The sequence below is a fragment of the Rana temporaria genome, chromosome 8 (genome assembly GCF_905171775.1).
Source record: "Rana temporaria chromosome 8, aRanTem1.1, whole genome shotgun sequence".
In the NCBI taxonomy this organism is placed as follows: Eukaryota; Metazoa; Chordata; class Amphibia; order Anura; family Ranidae; genus Rana; species Rana temporaria.
In genome coordinates, this window is record NC_053496.1 from 28774212 (window position 1) to 28796376 (window position 22165).

General features: G+C 48.1%; 1 protein-coding gene across 2 annotated transcripts in view; it reads left to right on the forward strand.

Moving 5' to 3' along the window:
- Positions 1-22165, forward strand: part of ENTPD1 (ectonucleoside triphosphate diphosphohydrolase 1) — a 182973-nt gene that overhangs the window by 35899 nt on the left and 124909 nt on the right. Inside the window, exon 1 of one of the 2 annotated variants that reach the window (XM_040361452.1) lies at positions 19081-19159. The exons of the other annotated variant lie outside the window; for it this stretch is intronic. Coding sequence (XP_040217386.1) covers positions 19132-19159 — 28 coding nt within the window. The 5' untranslated portion in view covers positions 19081-19131. Of the gene's footprint in view, positions 1-19080; positions 19160-22165 lie in introns of those variants that run through there. 2 annotated transcript variants of the gene reach the window in all.

Genomic DNA, 22165 nt, shown 5'->3' on the forward strand with positions numbered 1-22165 from the left:
AGTGTTTGGCATAGAAGCCATTCAAAACGGTCTAGACAGTGGAAAGAAACACCAGATCCTCTGTAAAAGAGAGGCCTACTGGATCTTCACCCTGGGCAGTATGGTCCCGAATGGGTTAAATGAAGAGATCGAACTGCACACTGTAACATGAGGATCTGTACACCAGTGGGACAACAATGAAAGAGGTCGACCTGATTCAAGTTTACCCACTATCACAATACATCCTTCATGCACTTCTTGTTCCCCACCACTAGGGCTTCTTCCCCCTTTTGTTTCTGATGCATATGTTTATGCATCACAAACCCTATTAAACACTAATATATTAGTATGAGTAGATAGATTTAGCAAGTTAATTAACACCATATTATGTAAACTAATTCTAATTATAGTAGCTATAGATACAAAACAGCAAACACCATGTTGGGCACTAATGTAACATCATTGAGGGATTTTTTGTCATTATTTATTTGTATGTTGCATCTTGTTATTATGTAGGGTCTGCAGTCCCCCCTATGCCAACCACCTTGTGAGATGTGTGTGTCTGTGCATAAGCATAGACATGCACATTACTATTGATACAGTGCTTCAACTGTATTTTCCTTATGTACGCAGCCCCATGTAAACTCCTGTGGAGTTTGGCTAAAAGCACCTATCTGGAAAACTAATGTGTTTTTAATATTGCCTTTCCACCCTCCAACCACTAGAGGGTGGCCATCTAGATAATGTCCCCTTAGGATCTCAGAGGTATGGAGTACAAGTGTTCTCTGCACCCTCCACCACTAGAGGGCAGACATCAAGGTCCTCCATCTATACTCCTTGCCACCATAGAGCCGCAGTGACGTCACAGCCCCTATGTTGCAGAGCCTGGAGCAGGTTGTCTCCCGTCTGCACATAGGGAGATGACTCACCGATAGGTTGCGCAGCGCGCACTACGTCGCGAATGCGGGGCGCGCGCGGCGCGCGTATTACGGCGCGCGCCGCGAACAGTACGGCGCGCGCACGCGCACCAATCGCTGGAACGCACTGCTGCCCTAATTGGCTGGCGTGCGTTCCAACGGACTTGCATGGAGCTTCAACACCTATCCAGTGGGGATCAGCGCAAAGGGGCAGTCAGGTAAGCCCCCATTGTCTCTCCATATGGGGACATCACATAGGAGCACTCCTTCACATACCCGTCCTATAATCAATCTACTAACTATAAAAATAAAAATAATTAAGTAAATAAACAGTTTAGCCAAAGATGGGAGGCAGTGCACATTTGAAATGACAGTTCCAAAAAATACAACACACACTGCACTACTGTTTTGTGATCACCCTCATTTAAGGGACTGGTGCTCTGAGGATGTAGAGGTGTGGCCCTTGATAAAACGGCCCCCCCCCCCCCCTATCTGGGAGGAGTATAACCTGACAGGGACCTATCATCATAGGTCTACCTGCCCACTTGTGGGCGTGTGGCTATGGGCACTTGTTGGTGTGTATGTATATTTAGTCCCACAATCACCACGGCGAGGGAGCACTGCAGACCACGTCAGCTCTGAGGAAAGGGGTACGCCCCCGAAACGCGTCAGCTTTTATTTCTACTGATTGGTTCAAACGATTATTCGTGTTCCACTGACGATGCTGGATATCTGCTGTATTCATTTTTAAAGCCTGTTTTTAACTCCAAATTTGTGAGTATAACCATTGATTTTACTATTGGAATAAATACATTTTTTATCAGTATCACACGAGGTCGGTGCGCCTTCCGCTCTTTTTCTTCTCTTGCATATGTGAGGGACATGGCTAGAGGGACATGGCTGCATATGTGAGGGACATGGCTAGAGGGACATGGCTGCATATGTGAGGGACATGGCTAGAGGGACATGGCTGCATATGTGGGGGACATGGCTGCATATGGGGGGGACATGGCTGCATTTGGGGACACATTTAAAAAAAGTATCTACTTGAAAAAAAGTATCGGTACTTGTACTCGGTCCTAAAAAAGTGGTATCGGGACAACCCTAATGTCTGCAGTCTCTGACCATTTCCTGTACTATGTCTGCAGTCTCTGACCGTCTCCTGTACTATGTCTGCAGTCTCTGACCATCTCCTGTTCTGTGTCTGCAGTCTCTGATCATCTCCTGTATTATGTCTGCAGTCTCTGACCGTCTCCTGTACTATGTCTGCAGTCTCTGACCATCTCCTGTATCATGTCTGTAGTATGTCTGGGGGCTCTTTCTAACAGACTCTCTAACAGAAGCCCTCTCTGTGTCCATCAGAGAAGCCCAACTCCAGGTCCCAATAAAGTACTCTGCTTCTCTTCCTGTATTTTGTTTATTGTTAAGAGATCACGTAAGGATCACAGGGTAATGAAGACTTCGTGGGGGAGCATCTCTGTGGTTGAGTCATTGCCATAGAAACATTTGTAAAGGGGAGGAGTTAGTATAATGACCACGCCCATGTGGGGGTGCCAGAAATATTTCTGCACCCAGGCGCCTGTGACCCTAGGATCGGCCCTGCCGATGGAAACCCAAGGGGATGCAGACCGGAAGACATACCAGTGCAGATGGTACAGTAATTTTTTTTTATATAAAACTATCGGATGTAGCATTGATTTGTACCGTTAGTTATATTAACATTAAGTTAAATTGAGGGTGGAGCTCCGCTTTAAGATTATCATGGGGCCCCCATGCACCTGGGGCCCCTGGGCAGTGCCCATGCATTAAGACAGCCCTGGGTGACACCGCCCTCCATCTGGTCACTGACACCAGTGAGGGAGGAAGGGGTGGCGAGGGAGCACAGGCAAGGTGAGTAGAAAAGGAGGAGGGGCTTTGCAGAGATGCCCCTCTGTAGAGGAAAGGTAACGGTGTCCCTGTAAATGAGAACTGCTCTGAATGACAGCAGAACATCAACAAATAAAGACATTTTCCATTGACCAGAATGACCTTTTCTGCTTCCTGGCGAGGACAGAGTCCTGCAATGTCACTTCTCTTTATTGGATATAATTAGAGAAGTGCGTCTGTCTAAAAAGAACCTTTGTGGATTGCATAAAGTATATATGAAACCAGTTATTAAAATCTTATGTAAGCTCAACATGTTAATGTTATTTTAGGCACTTCAACACCAGGGCAATTCTCACACTTATCACATATATGTAAAAAGAAAATTTTTGCTAGAAAATTACTTAGAACCCCCAAACTTTTTTGATTTTTTAAAGCAGAGGCCCTGGAGAATAGAATGGTGGGTGTTACAATTTACTACAGTATTTCACGCGATATTTCTGCAGCGGATTTTTAAATGCTATTTTTTTTTTTCTTAAATAAACTATAATGAATTTTAACGCACAAAACACAATACATAACACATTTTTTTTTTTTATTTAAAAATGTAAAGGATGATGTTACGCCATGTAAATAGGTACCTAACATGTCACACTTTAAATTTGCGCATCCTCGTGGAACAGCGCCAAACTCCATAGGCGATTATTTATAAGCCTTTACAGATTATGGCCCGGATTCACATACAGCGGCGCATATTTATGCCGCCGTAGCGTATCTCCTTTACGCTACGCCGACGCAGCGCAGAGAGGCAAGCACTGGATTCACAAAGCCAGTGCTGCCAAATCTGCGCTGGGTTTCCTAGGCGTAAGCCGGCGTATGTGGAAGTGGGCGTGAGCCATGCAAATGAGGCGTGACCCCATGCAAATGATGGGCCGAGCGCCAGACAGATACGTATAACGAACGGTGCATGCGCCGTCCCGTGGACACATCCCAGTGCGTATGCTCACAATCACGTCGGAACTACTCCCTTAGATACGCCGGATCACTGCCTACGGCGTGAACGTAACCTACGCTCAGCCATATTCACGTCCTACGTAAAATACGTCGGCTTATGTTCCCTTTGCATGGATGCTGCTGAGTTACACCTCCTTTATGGGGCATAACTTTGCGCCGGACGTATGACTTTACGCGCACTGCGTCGGACGGACGTACCTTTGTGAATTGGCGTATCTCCCTCATTTGCATATGTGAATAGAAAATCAATGGGAGCGCCAAATACGACCAGTGTAAATATGCGCCCACTCTACGCCGGCGTAGGCAAGTTACGTTGGTCGGATGAAGCCTATTTTCAGGCGTATGTTAGTTTCTGAGTCAGGCGCACAGATACGACGGCGCATATTTGCACTGACGGGGCGTATCTCGAGATACGTCGGCGCAAGTGCTTTGTGAATCCGGGCCTATATATTTACAGTTACACAGGAGATCTGGTGCTAGAATTATCGCTCTTGCTATAACGTTTGTGGCGATACCTCACATGTGTGGTGCGAACATTGTATACATACGTGTACGGGACCTACGTATGCATTCACCTTTGCGCACAAGCACTGGGGGTCAGGAGCGCTTAATTATTATAATTTTTTACTGAATTCTATTATTTATTTATTTTTATGTTATTTTTACACTGTCTCATTAGTTTGTTTGTTTGCAAAAAATATGTAGAAGAATATATATCGGCCTAAACTGATGAATAAATGTGTTTTTTTATATATTTTTGGGGGATATGTACCTCATATACTCGAGTATAAGCCGAGTATTTCAACACATTTTTTATGCTGAAAAATCCCCCTCTCGGCTTATACTCGAGTTAACGCTGTGTGAACTAGTCGGCAGCTGTTGCCGGGTGTACTGCACATGTGCGAGCATGTCCACGAGAACTTCTTTCTTGCTGTGTGTGATGGGGGATTATCGTGCGGTGAACGAAGGACGCGCTCGCCGCCGTCTACAGTAAGCACATCAGGAGAAGGCGGGAGAAGGTGGTAAAACATAGAACAACATGGAACGAGGTACGTGAGGCTGCAGATGGGCACAGTAAGGGCGTAAATGGGCACAGTAAGGGCTGCAAATGGGCACAGTGAGGGCTGCAAATGGGCACAGTAAGGGATGCAAATGGGCACAGTGAGGGCTGCAAATGGGCACAGTAAGGGCTGCAAATGGGTACAGTAAGGGCGTAAATGGGCACAGTGAGAATGCAAATGGGCACAGCAAGGCTGCAAATGGGCACAGCAAGGGCGTAAATGGGCACAGTGAGGATGCAAATGGACACAACAAGGCTGCAAATGGGCACAGCAAAGCTGTAAATGGGCACAGTAAGGGATACAAATGTACACAGTGAGGATGCAAATGGGCACAGTAAGGGCTGCAAATGGGCACAGTAAGGGCTTAAATGGGCACAGTGAGGATGCAAATGGGCACAGTAAGGGCGTAAATGGGCACAGTGAGGATGCAAATGGGCACAGCAAGGCTGCAAATGGGCACAGCAAGGCTGCAAATGGGCACAGTAAGGGATGCAAATGGGCACAGTGAGGGCTGCAAATGGGCACAGTAAGGGCATAAATGGGCACAGTGAGGATGCAAATGGGCACAGCAAGGCTGCAAATGGGCACAGTAAGGGATGCAAATGGGCACAGTGAGGAAGCAAATGGGCACAGTAAGGGCTGCAAATGGGCACAGTAAGGGCTTAAATGGGCACAGTGAGGATGCAAATGGGCACAGTAAGGGCGTAAATGGGCACAGTGAGGATGCAAATGGGCACAGCAAGGCTGCAAATGGGCACAGTAAGGGATGCAAATGGGCACAGTGAGGATGCAAATGGGCACAGTAAGGGCTTAAATGGGCACAGTGAGGATGCAAATGGGCACAGTGAGGATGCAAATGGGCACAGTAAGGGCGTAAATGGGCACAGGGAGGATGCAAATGGGCACAACAAGGCCGCAAATGGGCACAGCAAGGCTGTAAATGGGCACAGTAAGGGATGCAAATGGACACAGTGAGGATGCAAATGGGCACAGTAAGGGCTGCAAATGGGCACAGTAAGGGCTGCAAATGGGCACAGTAAGGGCTTAAATGGGCACAGTGAGGATGCAAATGGGCACAGTAAGGGCGTAAATGGGCACAGCAAGCTGCAAATGGACATTGTTGACTCTCTTTCCTCTTAAAGTAGCTTTAGCATTTCCCACCCTAGGCTTATTCTCGAGTCAATAAGCTTTCCCAGTTTTTTGTGGTAAAATTAGGTGCCTCGGCTTATATTTGGGTCAGCTTATACTCGAGTATATAAGGTTTTATAGCAGGAAATGAAAAAAAAATATTTTTATTTTAAATTGTTGGTCTTTTTTTGTTTATAGCACAAAGTTCTATTTGAACCAGGGACAACTTCCTCCCTATATATAGACTCCTCTTCTTCCTTCCTCCTGCACAAACTTGGTTCCCTTTTTGTACAGCTTCTGTTGACTCACTCCTGGGGAACTTACAGGCTCTTGTTAGCTTAGCAACAGCCTATTACAGTCTAGGAACTCGCAGTCCCTAGAGTGTACAACTAATGTGCGCTGCTCATTCAGACAAACAAAAGTAATGGGAGAAAAGGAGAGGTACAGGAGCTCACAGGGGACGTTACGTGGAGGCAGGAAAACACAGCAAGAAATGTTTTTGTAAAAAATTGATTACAGGCCTATAAAGTAATAGTAGTTGTAAATTTTATTTATTCTTTTGGAGAATAAGGAGGATACAGGCAGTCCCCGAGTTACAAATGCGTTAGGGACTGTAGGTTTGTTCTTAGGTCGAATATGTTCGTAAGTCGGAACAGCATGCGCAGAACGGCAGATATGTCGTTTTCTGATGTTCCATCGAATGTGGCCGCCGTCAAAATGGTCCCGTCGAATGTGCCCGCCGTTGAAAATGTTCAGTCGAATGTGCCCGCCGTCGGAAAGTGGCCACGCAGCCCCTCGTTCGCAAGTCGGATGTTCATAACGTGGGGACTCCCTGTATTGTTTAGTGTCCCTTTAAGGGCTTATTTACACCACAGTCCCCACGTTCAGTGCGCAGTTCCACATGTGCATTTATATGTATTTGTGGTGCTTTTTTTTTGCTCATTTCTTTTTATTATTTATGCATAGCACACAAAAAAACAAGTAATCAAATTCATTGCCACGCAGGGCGTAACACGACAGTAGAAAAATACAATTGAAAACCATCCATAAACACCAGCCCCACCCTCCATGCCTCACTGTGCCCATGCCTCACTGTGCCCCACTGTGTCCATGCCTCACTGTGCCCATGCCTCACTGTGCCCATGCCTCCCTGTGCCCATGCCTCACTGTGCCCATTCCTCACTGTGCCCATGCCTCACTGTGCCCATGCCTCACTGTGCCCATGCCTCACTGTGCCCATGCCTCACTGGATTGCATTAAGGTAAAAAAACACCTTGCAGTGTCCGACCCCCCACCCCCCCCTTTTTTACTTTCCTGAGCCCCGAATTTCCATGGACACGATCCTGCGTCGCTCTCTCCGTGGCTTCTCGGCTCTTCATTGGATAGATTGATAGCAGCGTAGCCATTGGCTCCCGCTGCTGTCAATCAAATCCAATGACGTGGGCACCGGGGGGCGGGGCCAAGTCATACACTCAGCGGCTATGGACGCCAGGTGTATGACATGAAAGTGCGCCCGCAAGGTAACCCCCTCGGGACAGAGCTTCCCAGAGGAGTTAACATTTGTGGGGAGGAGCAGCAAGAGCCGCCGTGGGACCCCAGAATAGGAGGATCGGGGGCCACTCAAAACGACTGCACAGTGGAGGTAAGTATGAGTACCTTTTTTTTTTAAACGGGAACCTTTGCAACCACCTTTGCTTAATAATACACTCTTTTTAATCATTTTATGCAATAAAAAAAAGAATGCTGTACTTTTTTAAACAATGCAAACTAGGCTCATTGAAATGCATATGCATTCATACTACATTTAAAGTGGAGTTCCACCCATAAATATAACATTACATCAGTAGTTTTAAAAAAATTTCATTAGTCCTTTACAAATTTTTTTTTTTTTTTTAGATTGTTGTTGCTAGGCAGAATAGTTAATCTTCCCACTTCCTGCACCTAGGTGCTTAATGCTTCCTAACCTTCACCGCACAGACTCCTGGGAATGTAGTGGGTATAACTTTCCAGGAGTCTGTGTACTCCCCAGTCTCAAAGAATCATGTGACTTGGACAGCACAGGTGCTGAAACCTGATCTGACACTACTTGTGCAGCACTGAGCATGTGCGAGATCTGCAAGGCTGAAATCCAGGAAGTCATACAGTCTGGCTTCATGATGCCCACACTTAAGATGGCCCCAGCCAATTTCTATTTTATAAAGTGTCTGTGACGGTATCGGTATGATATCCCCGTCAAGCATTCCCTCCTCTCCATACAAGAACATCACAGGATTCCCCACACATGAGTCAAGACTGGATGCTGGAACCAAGACTCTTTATTGACACAAAAACTCAGCTTATATGTGGTTACAGCCTGTTAGGAACGCCCCCCTCACACAGTGGGGTTTCCCATACAGATTATAGGAGACAAGTCGGAGCCGACCATGCAGACACATTTCTTTAGATAAAGACATCAGGGGAGTTAATTAATACACTGAAGCAATCAGAATAATTAACATACTACTTCTCTAATCATTTAGCCTGATGATACAATACACATCTTTTAAGGGTAAACACAGATCTTCTTTACACAACAATTAACCTTTAGAATAGTGAGGGGACATTAGCACTTCAATAACCTGTCAGAGGAATGAATCACACATGAAATTCCTTTCTACCTCTACAGACATGGCTAGCAGGGAGCAGTAAACTGAGACATATAGGCAAATGTATCACAATGGCCCCCCTTTTGCTCCCTGCTCCGGCAAATCCGGTTGGACCTTCCCTGGTCCAGTAGGGTTGACGGGTTCAGAGCTTTTAGTCCGAGGTTAACTCCGTTTGGCGTTACTGACCTCCCTTGGCAACTGCTTCAGACTCAGGTATGTCACCGGGTCGTCAGATCACACGCCGGTCAGTCCCCAAGTCTTTGTGCGATCTGCAAAGTCACCAGAAGTCAGTGTGAAGACAGCGAATGGGTCTGTGCGCCGCCGTCTAGGTGTCCCGCTATGGGAGGGGGCAGGTTATGGCTCTGAAGTGACAATCACAGGAGATTCATAAAAAGAAAAAGTTATATTTGTTGAAGTGCTGTAGCACTGGTGCTCAGAGTCCGGGGGGGGGGGGGGGGGAGAGGGGACTCAGAGCCCCATAAGGTCAGCCACCCCCTGCTCCCTCCGCAGCCGCCGGTTCTCCTCTTTGAGCTTCTCCAGCTCCATCTCCAGTTCATGGAGCCTGGGGGGGTCAGCCCGCTGTGACCTCAGGTGGTTGTTCTCCTCCTCCATGCGGCTTATGCACTCCTCCAGCTCTATGTACTCACGGATCAGATCCTGCTTGCTCATGTCCTGCAGGCTTTCCACGTGGTCCTTCATCATCAGGAACTGGGTGGTGGTGTAAGGGGCCACCGGTGGGCCCTTGGCGAACATCTCGGCCCGCATCTGGGGCGCCCGCTGCGATTCCATCTCCAGTCGCTTCTTCTCCTCCCAGGTCCGCTGGTTATATGACTTCCAGGACCTCTTCTTCTTGGAGGGTAGCTGGCGGTGCCTCTTTCTGCCCAGCTCCCTCCAAGGCCCCTCCGGCTCATGGCTGTCGCCCATGACCAGCTGACAATGGTGTTCCCTGTTGTCCGTAATAACAGATTGTACCATGAGGGCTTCGTAAGGGGTGCCCAATGGTTCTTCCTGACCCAGCTCCTGGGGATCCCAAGCCGAGTCTACACAATGGGCTGCTGCTGGTGGGCGGTACCCAGGTTGAGACCAATTTGACCTGGTGTTGTCATTCATGGGGCAATTCTGCTTGAAGTGACCCAACTGTTTGCACCGGAAGCAGCGTTGTTCGTTGTCCTCCTGGCGTGGGTAGCGAGGGCTATATGTCATCGGTCTGTTAGGCGGTTGGTATCTAGCGGCTGGTGGGTGTGAGGGCGCCGTTGGTTGTGGGGGTTGTACCCGTGGTGTGACCTGGTTTGTCTTGCGAGTATCCGCATATTCATCCGCCAACTTTGCGGCCTCTGGTAGAGTCATGGGCCTGCGATCTCTCACCCAATCCTTGACGTCCGTCTGGATGTGATTGTAAAATTGCTCCAGGAGCATTAGTTGCAAAATGTCCTCTGCGGTGGTGGCCTGGCTGCTGTTAGCCCAGTTAGAGGCCGACAGGGACAACTGGCATGCCCATTCCGCATAAGAGTCTTTCGTGGTTTTGCGTGAGTCCCTGAACTTCTGTCGGTGGGACTCTGGGGTTACTGCATAACGAGCCAGGAGCGCTTCTTTAACCCGGGCGTAGCTATGGATATCCTGATCTGGCACGGTCCGGAAAGCATCAGAAGCTTTGCCTGACAGTTTGCCTGACAATATTGCAACCCACTCTCCTCTAGCTATTCGGTGTAGGTTACATTGTCGCTCAAAATCCGCCAGGAAGTTATCAATCTCACAGTCCTTTTCATCAAAAGCTTTAAAAGCGCTAAACGGAATCTTCCTTGCGTCTGCTGTGCTGTACTCACTGTTTGGAGAATGTGCGGCTGCTGGTTGGACTGCTGCCAGTTTTAACTGTAGCTCTGCGTCTCTTATTTGTTTATCCTTCTGTAGTTCTGCGTCTCTTATTTCTTTATCCTTCTGTAGCTCTGCGTCTCTTATTTGTTTAGCCTTCTGTAGCTCTGCGTTTACTAACAGGTCCATCACTTTCAGCACCACATCCGGCGTTGGGTTCGGGCCGAACCACGCTAGATTCTCTCTCATTAGCTTGTTGGCTGGCGATTCCTCCTCCTGAATCCCTGGTGTCTCCATCTCTTGTACTGCTGGCGTTGCTGCAATCCCGTCCTCCTGGTCTAGCTCCATTGATTCTGCTATGATGACCCGCTTGGTTTTGTTGCTAGCAATCCTTCCACGAACTTCCAGTAGTTCTTCCAGTGTCTGCTTGGAATCCGGGTGTAAAGGAGAGTAGAAGGGAAAATCCCACTGCTACCAACCAATTGTGACGGTATCGGTATGATATCCCCGTCAAGCATTCCCTCCTCTCCATACAAGAACATCACAGGATTCCCCACACATGAGTCAAGACTGGATGCTGGAACCAAGACTCTTTATTGACACAAAAACTCAGCTTATATGTGGTTACAGCCTGTTAGGAACGCCCCCCTCACACAGTGGGGGTTTCCCATACAGATTATAGGAGACAAGTCGGAGCCGACCATGCAGACACATTTCTTTAGATAAAGACATCAGGGGAGTTAATTAATACACTGAAGCAATCAGAATAATTAACATACTACTTCTCTAATCATTTAGCCTGATGATACAATACACATCTTTTAAGGGTAAACACAGATCTTCTTTACACAACAATTAACCTTTAGAATAGTGAGGGGACATTAGCACTTCAATAACCTGTCAGAGGAATGAATCACACATGAAATTCCTTTCTACCTCTACAGACATGGCTAGCAGGGAGCAGTAAACTGAGACATATAGGCAAATGTATCACAGTGTCTAAATGCTGTAACAACCTAACAAAACGGACCTTAGTTTACAGACTAACTTTACTAGAATACATGAAGCTTGTGTAGTACAGGGGTATTTATATTTAAAAAGTGAAATTGTGGCCGGAACTCCGCTTTAAAAACATGTTCACGCCGGTATTGATATTGCAAGGGTGGACTAAGTGGTTATGGAGTAAAGTTGTGGTTGTTTAGCGGTTTACATGTAACGCTTTGCGGTGTACGGTGATTACTTTGGACGCCTTCTATGTTTACATGTACAATAATGCCACTTGTAGGCATTGCGTTTTGCTCCTTTGATAGGATAATAGTTCATCTCTTCCTCTATTCTGCTTCCAGTATAATAATATTTGTATAGGTGGTGATCTCCTCCGGCTTGTTCTGTTACAGAGCCAGGCACACACAACTCCATGTACAATTCCAAAGCAAACAAATCTACTGCTATCCCAGGTCCACATCTATGCGTGTCAGGAACACGCAGTTTGCCGACATGCAGAGAAACATGCTGCATTTTAGCAAAAACGTGGGGGTGCCACTAAGTGTTATTGGAATCCTTACACATCTGTGAACATCATGTGATTCGGAGCATTTTACATCATTAAAATGAGTGAGCTGCCCTACAGACAATGTGCAGGGGCGCACATAAAACGCACCGACGCACGCAGTAGTGTGAACCAAGTCTTAATTGAAAACCTTAATAATGAACTCCTCTTATTTGCTGCCTTTTGATATTTTAAATATACAGTGGAACCTCGGATTGTGAATAACGCAGTTAACGATAATTAAACACTAAGGGCCAGATCCACAAAAACGGGCGTATATTTAGGCGGGCGTAGCGCATCTGATATGCGATACGCCGCCGTAAATCAGAGTGGCTCCTAGGGTATCCACAAAGAACTTGCTCCCATATGCGGGCCGGCGTAACGTAAATCTGCCGGCGTAAGCCCGCGTAATTCAAAGTAGGCTTGGAGTGGGCGTGCTGTATGGTAATCTGGTATGACCCCACGTAATTGACGCTTTTTACGAACGGCGCATGCGCCGTCCGTGGACGTATCCCAGTGCGCATGCGCGAAATCCCATCGCAAATAGTCAATGCTTTCGACGTGAACGTAACTTACGCAAAGCCCTATTCGCGAACGATTTACGCAAACGACGGAAAATTCGACGCTGTCCTGACGTCCATACTTAACATTGCGTACGCCTCATAGAGCAGGGGTAACTATACGCCGGAAAAAGCCTTATGCAAATGATGTAAAAAAAAGCACCGGGCGGACGTACGTTTGAGAATCGGCGTATCTAGTTAATTTGCATACTTGCATACTCCCCCAACGAAATCAACGGAAGCGCCACCTAGCGGCCAGCGTAAATATGCACCTAAGATCCGACGGCGTACTAAGACGTACGTCAGTCGGATCTAGCCTACATTCTGGTGTATCAATAGATACGGCGCCGTAAGTTCTTTGTGGATCTGGGCCACAGTGTAGTGTGAAACGCGTCAGCTTTCAAAAAATGCTTGGAAAGACACAGAAATACTCAGTTTCCGAGGTTTTCCGAGGATAGCCGAGCTGTCACCGGGCCTCTGGCCGCATGTGGTATTGCATGCCATTAAAGTCAATGCGGGAACAAATTATTTTTGTTTCCATTGACTTCAATGGGGAAACTCACTTTGATATGCGAGTACTTTGGATTACGAGCATTCTCCTGGTAAGGATTATGGGCCAGATTCACAGTGGAGATACGACGGCGTATCTGCTGATACGCCGTCATATCCCTGTTTCTATCTATGTGACTGATTCATAGAATCAGTTACGCATAGATAGCCATAAGATCCGACAGGTGTAATTGTTTTACACTGTCGGATCTTAAGATGCAATACCTCGGCCGCTGCTGGGGGGAGTTTGCGTCGTAAACCAGCATCGGGTATGCAAATTAGGAGTTACGGCGATTCCCGGCGGTTTTTCGCGTTCGCTACGTCGCCGCTAGTCTAGTTTCCCGTCGCAAAGTTAGTCATTTTTTTTGGTGCCTTAACTTTACACAGCAATCGTATTGCTGTATAAAGTATGGCCATCGTTCCCGCATCGAAATTTTAAAAATAACGGTGTTTGCGTAAGCCGTCCGGGAATACGGAATTACGCTACGCGCGTCGCCGTTCGATAAAAATGACGTCACGGCGCGCAATGCACGGCGGGAGTTCGGAAACGGAGCATGCGCTGTAGGCCCGGGCGGGAGCGCGCCTAATTTAAATGGCACACGCCCATTTAAATTGGCCCGCCGGTGTAGGTTTTCATCGCAAGTGCTTGGTGAATCAGGCACTTGCGATGAAAAATTGAAAAATGAAAAATTGCGGCGGTGTAACGTATCTACGATACGTTACGCCGCCGCTGCCCTACGTGAATCTGGCCCTATGCTCGTAATCCGAGGCTCCACTCTACCACTGTTTATCTGTTCAATAAGTACCTGTTGGTTCCATCATAAATCCAGTCCTGCGTCCTGTGTACCCCGCAGTGTGCCTGTTGGAGGATTTCCCCTCTTTTCCTATTTTTGGAACCACTCAGAGTACATCAACACATACTTAAATACAAGCTGTGTAAGCACCTGTATTTTACCTGGTATCAGCCTCTCGTGGTCCTTGTACAGCAGGGCTGGAGTGTGAAAGGAAAAAGCATTACAAGGAACCAATCAGTTCAGCTCATGCGCTTTATAGGAGGTGAGAGCAAAGTGATAGAGAGATGTGCACATTGCTGAGCTACTTCTCTTTTCTATGTCCATTCACAGGCTGGGGGCTTGTCCGGGATGACCTGGCCTGCAGAGGACATGGGTTAAATAAAGCTGGCCATCAGACTGAGGACATCTAGTTACAGAAAAATAACTGTGGGGGAGATCTCTTGAAGTTTTATCTTTAGGCTGGGTTCACACTATTGCGAATTGGATGTAGTTTCCCCGCATCCAATTCGCATAGCAGAGGATTGTGACCGGCTCTCTATGGAGCTGGTTCACACATCTCTGCAGCGGCTCCGTTGTGAATTGCATAGGAGACCTGTGCGTCTTTTGGTCCATTTCAGGTCCCAATTCAGGCTAAAATTGGACCTAAAATGGTGAATGGAGACGCACCGGACCCCTGCTGTGAGCCACTGCGTTCTCCAATGTGAACGCAGCCTTAAAGGGGTTGTAAACCCTGTATTTTTTCACCTTAATGCATTCTATTTTTTACTTACCCGAGCCCCAAATTTCCGTGGGCGTGATCCCGTGTGACTCCCCCCACGGCTTCTCTGCTCTTCATTGGATAGATTGATAGCAGTGCAGCCATTGGCTCCCGCTGCTGTCAATGAAATTCAGTAACGTGGCCCGCCGGGGGGCGGGGTCTGTGTCATACACTCGGCGGCTATGGACGCCAAGTATATGGAATGGGAACACGCCCGCAAGGTAACCCCCTCGGAATAGAGCTTCCCAGAGGGGGTTATCTAATGCGGGGAGGAGCCGTGAGAGCCGCCGTGGGACCACAGAAGAGGAGGATCAGGGCCACTCTGTGCAAAACGAACTGCACAGTGGAGTTGAGTATGATACCTGCATGTTTGTTTGTTTTTTTTGTTTTTTAAACGGGAACCTTAAGAGCCGGTTTACACAGGGGCAACCCGACTTACAGCGCGACTTTGCAAGGCAACTTCAGCGTGACTTCAGAGCGACTTTGAGCAACTTACAATGCGACTTAAAGTTGCCTCCAGGACAGGCGACTTTGGCTGTGGCCAATCACAGAATAATCAGCTCTGTGGGAGGGAAAAAAAAACTGAACCCATAGGGCCAGATTCTCGTAGATCAGCGTATCTACGAGCGGGGCGTAGCGTATGCCATTAACACTACGCCGCCGCAACTTACTGGAGCAAGTGCCGTATTCTCCAAGCACTTGCTCCGTAATTTGCGGCGGCGTAGTCTAAATGGCCCGGCGTATCCCCGCGTAAATCAAAGGGGGCGGCTTGTATTTAAATTAAGCGCGCCCCCGTGCCAAACGAACTGCGCATGGGCCGGCCTTAAACGTAGGCCACTGCGCATGCTCCGTAGTACGCCGCAAATACATTGGTTGCGACGTGAACGTAATTAACGCACAGCCCTATTCGCGACGAGTTACGTAAACGATGTAAACGACGGAAAAACCCGAAGCTGTCCCGACGGCCACACTTAACATGGCATACGGCGGACCGACGTAAGGTTACCCCTCATATAGCAGGGGTAACCTTACGCTTACGGGAAACGACGTAAACTATGGCGAAGCGGCGCAAAACTTTCGGCAATCAGCGTATTCGGCTCATTTGCATATGTGACGCTGAAATCGACGTAAAAGCCACCTAGCTGCCAGTGTAGTATTGCATTTAGGATCCGACGGTGTAAGTGACTTACACCAGTCGGATCCTAGCCTAATTCTGGCGTATCTTGTTTTGAGAATACAAAACAATGATACGCCGGCGGGATTTTCGAATTACGCCGGTGTATCTACAGAATTATTTTGAGAATCTGGCCCATAGTATCACTTTAATGAGCTATTCATTGTTAGATTTGGCTGTAGGTCTGCTTTGGAGGAAATCCATGCAAACAGGAGAAGAGCATACATACTCCATGCAGGTAGTCTGAGCCGTAGGGTGTGAGCCTATTTTCTTCTATTGTTTAGAAGCGCAGCATGGGGTTTGTTTGTTCAAAGTTAGTGATGGAAATGAACTGTCCATAGACATGAAATCAGTCCAGGAGGGATTGTGCGTTGCTTTTATGTTCCATAATGTTTATTTGACTTTCCTGTCATTTGCTTTGCACTGTTAGAATTTCTGAATACATTCTCCTAGAAAGCCTGCAGATGTGAAAGTCATCTGGACACCATACTCCCTGAATAAGGTGGACAGTGTTTGCTGGATGTGATCATGGAAACTTGCCTCCCCCGGAGATATGAGAATGTTCAGTGAGAGTCGCCCATCGGGGGAGCAGGATTGTCAGGGACCCGTCTCTGGGGTCACCGACCTCAATCTGCCATCAGAAAACTCTGATTGAAGCAGCCTGATCCCTAAAGAAGGGGCAGGTCGGAGCTTAGATTGGCTGAGCTGCAGCAGAGATTTTATGACTGACCAATAGATAGTTCATAGGATCAGTACTGTGCCCATCAATGCAGCCCCACTGTGCTCATCAATGCAGCATCACTGTGCTCATCAATGCAGCCCCACTGTGCCCATCAATGCAGCCCCACTGTGCCTATCAATGCAGCCTCACTGTGCCCATCAATGCAGCCCCACTGTGCCCATCAATGCAGCCCCACTGTGCCCATCAAATGCAGCTTTACTGTGCCCGTAAATTCAGCCTCACTGTGCCCATGAATTCAGTCTCACTGTCTCAGTGAATTCAGCCTCACTGTGCCCGTGAATTCAGTCTCACTGTGCCCATGAATTCAGCCTCACTGTGCCCGTGAATTCAGCCTCACTGTGCCCGTGAATTCAGCCTCACTGTGCCCGTGAATTCAGCCTCACTGTGCCCCTGAATTCAGCCTCACTGTGCCCTTGAATTCAGTCTTGTGTGATAGGCGGCACACTGACTCAATCTACTATCACACGAGCCGCTGCAGGGGGGGCGGGACCTTGTTACAGCGCAGCTGCCAAACACAGACCCAGCCAGCTCTGTGATATACCAGAGGAGAGAGAAAGAGGGAGGGATAGAGGGGAGCGCTGCAGCCGCAGCTCAAAGCTGCCGGGACCCACTCGGCTGCGGGACCCATAGCACCCGCGTCAGTCGCTATGGCGGTAGTTCCACCCCTGACATTGTGCCACCCTGCAAACCAGCTTAGTAACACCCCACTGAGTACCGTCTGAGTCTGTTGTCTCGCTTGGCCTCATTGGCCGCACTCCCCTGACCATTCATTTTGAATATTACCCCAGTGCACCACAAAGTGCTCTACAATGCAGAGATATGAACCATTGCTAACTCAAAGCATAGTCCATCTGTGTGTGTGTTCCCAGAACATGTGGGGGGGGAATATGAGGTGGGGGGGGGGGGAATGGCATTATCCCGTTCCCATACAGCTGTGGCGTTCCTTTAACTGGGCATTTACACCTGGGGAGGTGGGAAGGACTGCCTGATCATGTGACCACTCTGATTGGCTGTCACAGTGGTCACACAATTGGAAGCCGCGAGTGAGCAATGAGCACGCTCTCAACACAGAGGAGTTACTACCATGTTTCCCCCGAAAATAAGACCTACCCTGAAAATAAGACCTACCCTGAAAATAAGACCTACCCTGAAAATAAGACCTACCCTGAAAATAAGACCTAGCATTATTTTCCAGGAGGGCTGCAATATAAGCCCTCCCCCCGAAAATAATTCCCTAGTTTAAAATGCTTGTAAAATTCTATAATTCACTCTATTACAGGAGTATATAATGTACAATGTGTGTTTCTGTAATATAAGTGTGGGAAAGAGAGCTCCGGCGGGTCACAGAAGCGCAGAGCGGCGCTATAACAAAGGTATTTGGCACAATTTATATTACAAAAACACACACATTGTACATTATATAATACTGTAATAGAGTGGATTGTAGGTTTTTACAAGCATTTTAACTCAGTTCACACTGGGGATTCCTGCCAGGCAGGGAGGGGAAGAGGAGACATTACATTACATGGTAAGACCTACCCTGAAAATAAGCCCTACTGTGTCTTTTGTAGCCAAAATTAATATAAGACCCGGGCTTATTTTTGGGGGAACACAGGGCCGGATTCATAAAGAAGATACGACGGCGTATCTCCTGATACGCCGTCGTATCTCTGAGTCCGGCCGGTCGTATCTATGCGCCTGATTCATAGAATCAGTTACGCATAGATATGCCTAAGATCCGACGGGTGTAAGTGACTTACACCGTCGGATCTTAGGCTGCAATTCTAGGCCCGGCCGCTAGGTGGCGATTCCATTGCGGTCGGCGTAGAATATGCAAATGAGTCGTTACGCCGATTCACGAACGTACGCTTGCCCGTCGCAGTAAATTGACGCCGTTTCCGTAAGAGATATGCGGCGTAAAGATAAAGCTGCCCCCTAGGTGGCCTAGCCAATGTTTAGTATGGCCATCGTTCCCGCGTCGAAATTTGAAATTTAATGTCGTTTGCGTAAGTCGTCCGTGAATGGCGCTGGACGGCATTTACGTTAACGTCGAAACCAATGACGTCCTTGCGACGTCATTTAGCGCAATGCACGTCGGGAAATTTTAGGGACGGCGCATGCGCACTACGATCGGCGCGGGAACGCGCCTAATTTAAATGATCCACGCCCCCTACCCGGATCATTTGAATTAGGCGGGCGGATTTACGCTACGCCGCCGCAACTTTACAGGCAAGTGCTTTGTGAATCAAGCACTTGCCCGTAAAACTTGCGGCGGTGTAACGTAAATGTGATACGTTACGCCGCCGCAGATTTACGCAATTATACGTGAATCTGGCCTACAGTGTTTATCAAAGAACAGCATTTATATACTGAAGCTAATAACATACTGTAGGTATATAGCGCTCTGTACTTTCAAAAACAGCATGTGGGTAGGAGGAGAGAGCAGAGATGTGACCTCCTCTGTTTGCTGATCCTTCGGTGTCCAATCACAGGCTGAGGGCGGGGAGGTGTCAGCAGTGTATTTCTTGGGACAGATCATGTGGAGTCATTCTCCTGGCTGAGCTGTGTGACAGAGCGATCTCATTACTCAATGGAGAGAAATGCAAATCCTATGGCAGGTAAAACCGCTCACATGTCTATCTCACCTGTGTATTCAGATGTTTCCCTTCAGCCAGGCTTTAGCTATCTTATTATAATAAGTCTTTATAGTAAAGAGACAAATTTATATTTGTTATGCTACTTGTGTGTGTTTGTATACACTTTTATACCTTTTGGCTAAGTTGACACTTGTGGCAGACTTTGCTGCCCCTTGGATCACTTTTCAGAGGCGTTTGGCAGATGATGAGGAGGTGATATGTTGCTTCCTCGCATCCTGTGTTAAAGCGGTATTAAACCCAAAACCAAAAATGTAACACAGGGGTTGACAAATTTGCTTGGAATCTAGGAGCTAAAAAAGTTAGGAGCCAGAAAACGCACCCCGTCCCGACGAGCTTGCGCGCAGAAGCGAACACGTACGTGAGCAGCGCCCGCATATGTAAACGGTGTTCAAACCACACATGTGAGGTATCGCCGCGATTGGTAGAGCGAGAGCAATAATTCTAGCCCTAGTCCTCCTCTGTAACTCAAACCATGCAACCTGTAGAGTTTTTAAAATGTCGCCTATGGAGATTTTAAAGGGTAAAAGTTTGTCGGCATTCCACGAGCGGACATAATTTTGAAGCGTGACATGTTGGGTATCAATTTACTCGGCGTAACATTATCTTTCATGATATAAAAAAAAATGGGATAATTTTACTGTTGTCTTATTTTTTTATTAAAGCGGATGTGCCATGGGAACAAAATATTAAAAGCCAGCAGATACAAATACTGCAGCTGCTGACTTTTAATATTAGGACACTTACCTGTCCTGGAGTCCAGCGCCGATCGCAGCAGAGCACGAGCGATCGCTCGTCACTCTGCTGCTCCCCCCGCCATCCACGCTGAGGGAACCAGGAAGTGAAGCGCTGCGGCTTCACTGCCCGGTTCCCTACGGCGCATGCGCGAGTCGCGCTGCGCCCGCCGATTGGCTCACACGTTGTGTGCTGGGAGCCGAGTGTTCCCAGCACACAACGGGCGACAGACGGGATGTGACGGAATGCCCGTCTTTCGCCCGTAGCGTGTGGCCGGAAGTGGGTGCAAATACCTGTCTTTAGACAGGTATCTGCACCCCCCTCCCCCCTGAAAGGTGTCAAATGTGACACCGGAGGGGGGGAGGGTTCCGATCAGCGGGACTCCACTTTAGGGTGGAGGACCGCTTTAAAAAAAGTAATTTTTTCCCAAAAAAAGTGCGCTTGTAAGACCGCTGCGCAAATACGGCGTGACAGAAAGTATTGCAATGATCGCCATTTTATTCTCTAGGGTGTTAGGATAAAAAATATATATAATGTTTGGGGGTTCTAATTAGAGGGAAGAAGATGGCAGTGAAAATAGTGAAAAATTACATTAGAATTGCTGTTTAACTTGTAATACCAACGGCTCACCACCAGATGGCGCCAGCTAACCCCTTCCAAGCCAAGTCGCCAGGACCCTATTTCTAGTCGCCATGGCGACCTGGCGACCGGGATTTGTCGAGCCTTGATGTAACATATTACAAATCATTAGATGTGGCGGCTGCATTAGCTTTCTTTTATTAGACTTTTTTCCCTGGTGATCTGGCCCCTAACACACCTCTTGTGTTAAAGTGCTCCCACTCTGGAGGAAGGAGCACAGGGGGCCTATAATAAGGCTTACCTGTAAGTATAAAGAATATCTCCTAAACCTGTACGGTTTAGGAGATATTCCCCTCGCAATGCGCCGCTGACTGCAACGGCGCATGGGCAGCGGGGATCTTCGGCTAAAGGGCCGGCAGCTGCCGGACAGAAGTCTCCCACGCGCATGCGCGGGAGTGACGTCATCGCTGCTCCAGCCAATCACAGCGCTGGAGCGCCGATACCCGGAAGACACGCCGAGGCAAGATGACATCTCCCTCGGCATGGACCAGGTAAGTTCCCCTAACCTTGTTTCAAGGTAAGTATTTCATAATGAGCTAGTATGTGGTGCATATTAGCTCATTATGGCCTTTGCTTTTCAGGGATGGGGGGGGAACAGCAGCGACTTTACTACCGCTTTAATAAAAGCTGATCATTGTAAGCACCCCAGCTAGTGTTAAATAGTTTGACTCATCCCTGATACATCCGGAAGAGAGCTTGTTCTGTTCAGGATCAACAGACTTACTGGCAGGATCGCCAGATGAAAATAGAGGAATGAAAGCCTAAATAAGAAAAGGAATGCAGCCGTCACATCTAAGAATTGGTAAGCTGCTTTTGGGTTTATTATCGCTTTAGCCCTGTAAAGCCCGCACCACTGCATGATTGCATGGTGGGTTTTTTACAGTGCCACTCACTTGAATGGGTTTGATTTTGGCAGCTCTACTGCCCACCAAATGCAGTATGGGGATATAAAAAGCATCATGGCCATGGCATGTGTACAACCCCATCCTGGGGGTCAGGGAGGGGGGAGGAGGGTGATAGCAAAAACATGGCTTAACCACCTTTTCCTACTTACCCCCCTAAGCAGCTTGGGCCCCCTGCGTCCCATCCCAGCAGTCACTCAGCAGCTCAGTTCTCCCTGCTTCTCCTCCCAGAAGTGACTCTGCAGCTCAGATCTCCCTGCTTCTCCTCCCAGCAGTCACTCAGCAGCTCAGTTCTCCCTGCTTCTCCTCCCAGAAGTGACTCTGCAGCTCAGATCTCCCTGCTTCTCCTCCCAGCAGTCACTCAGCAGCACAGTTCTCCCTACTTCTCCTCCCAGCAAAGACTCCACAGCTCAGATCTCCCTGCTTCTCCTCCCAGCAGTGACTCCACAGCACAGTTCTCCCTGCTTCTCCTCTCAGCAGTGACTCCCCAGCTCAGTTCCTCCTACTTCTCCTCCCAGCAAAGACTCCACAGCTCAGATCTCCCTGCTTCTCCTCCCAGCAGTGACTCCACAGCACAGTTCTCCCTGCTTCTCCTCCTAGAAGTGACGCTGCAGCTCAGATCTCCCTGCTTCCCCTCCCAGCAGTGGCTCCGCAGCCCAGTTCCCCCTGCTTCTCCTCCCAGCAATCACTCAGC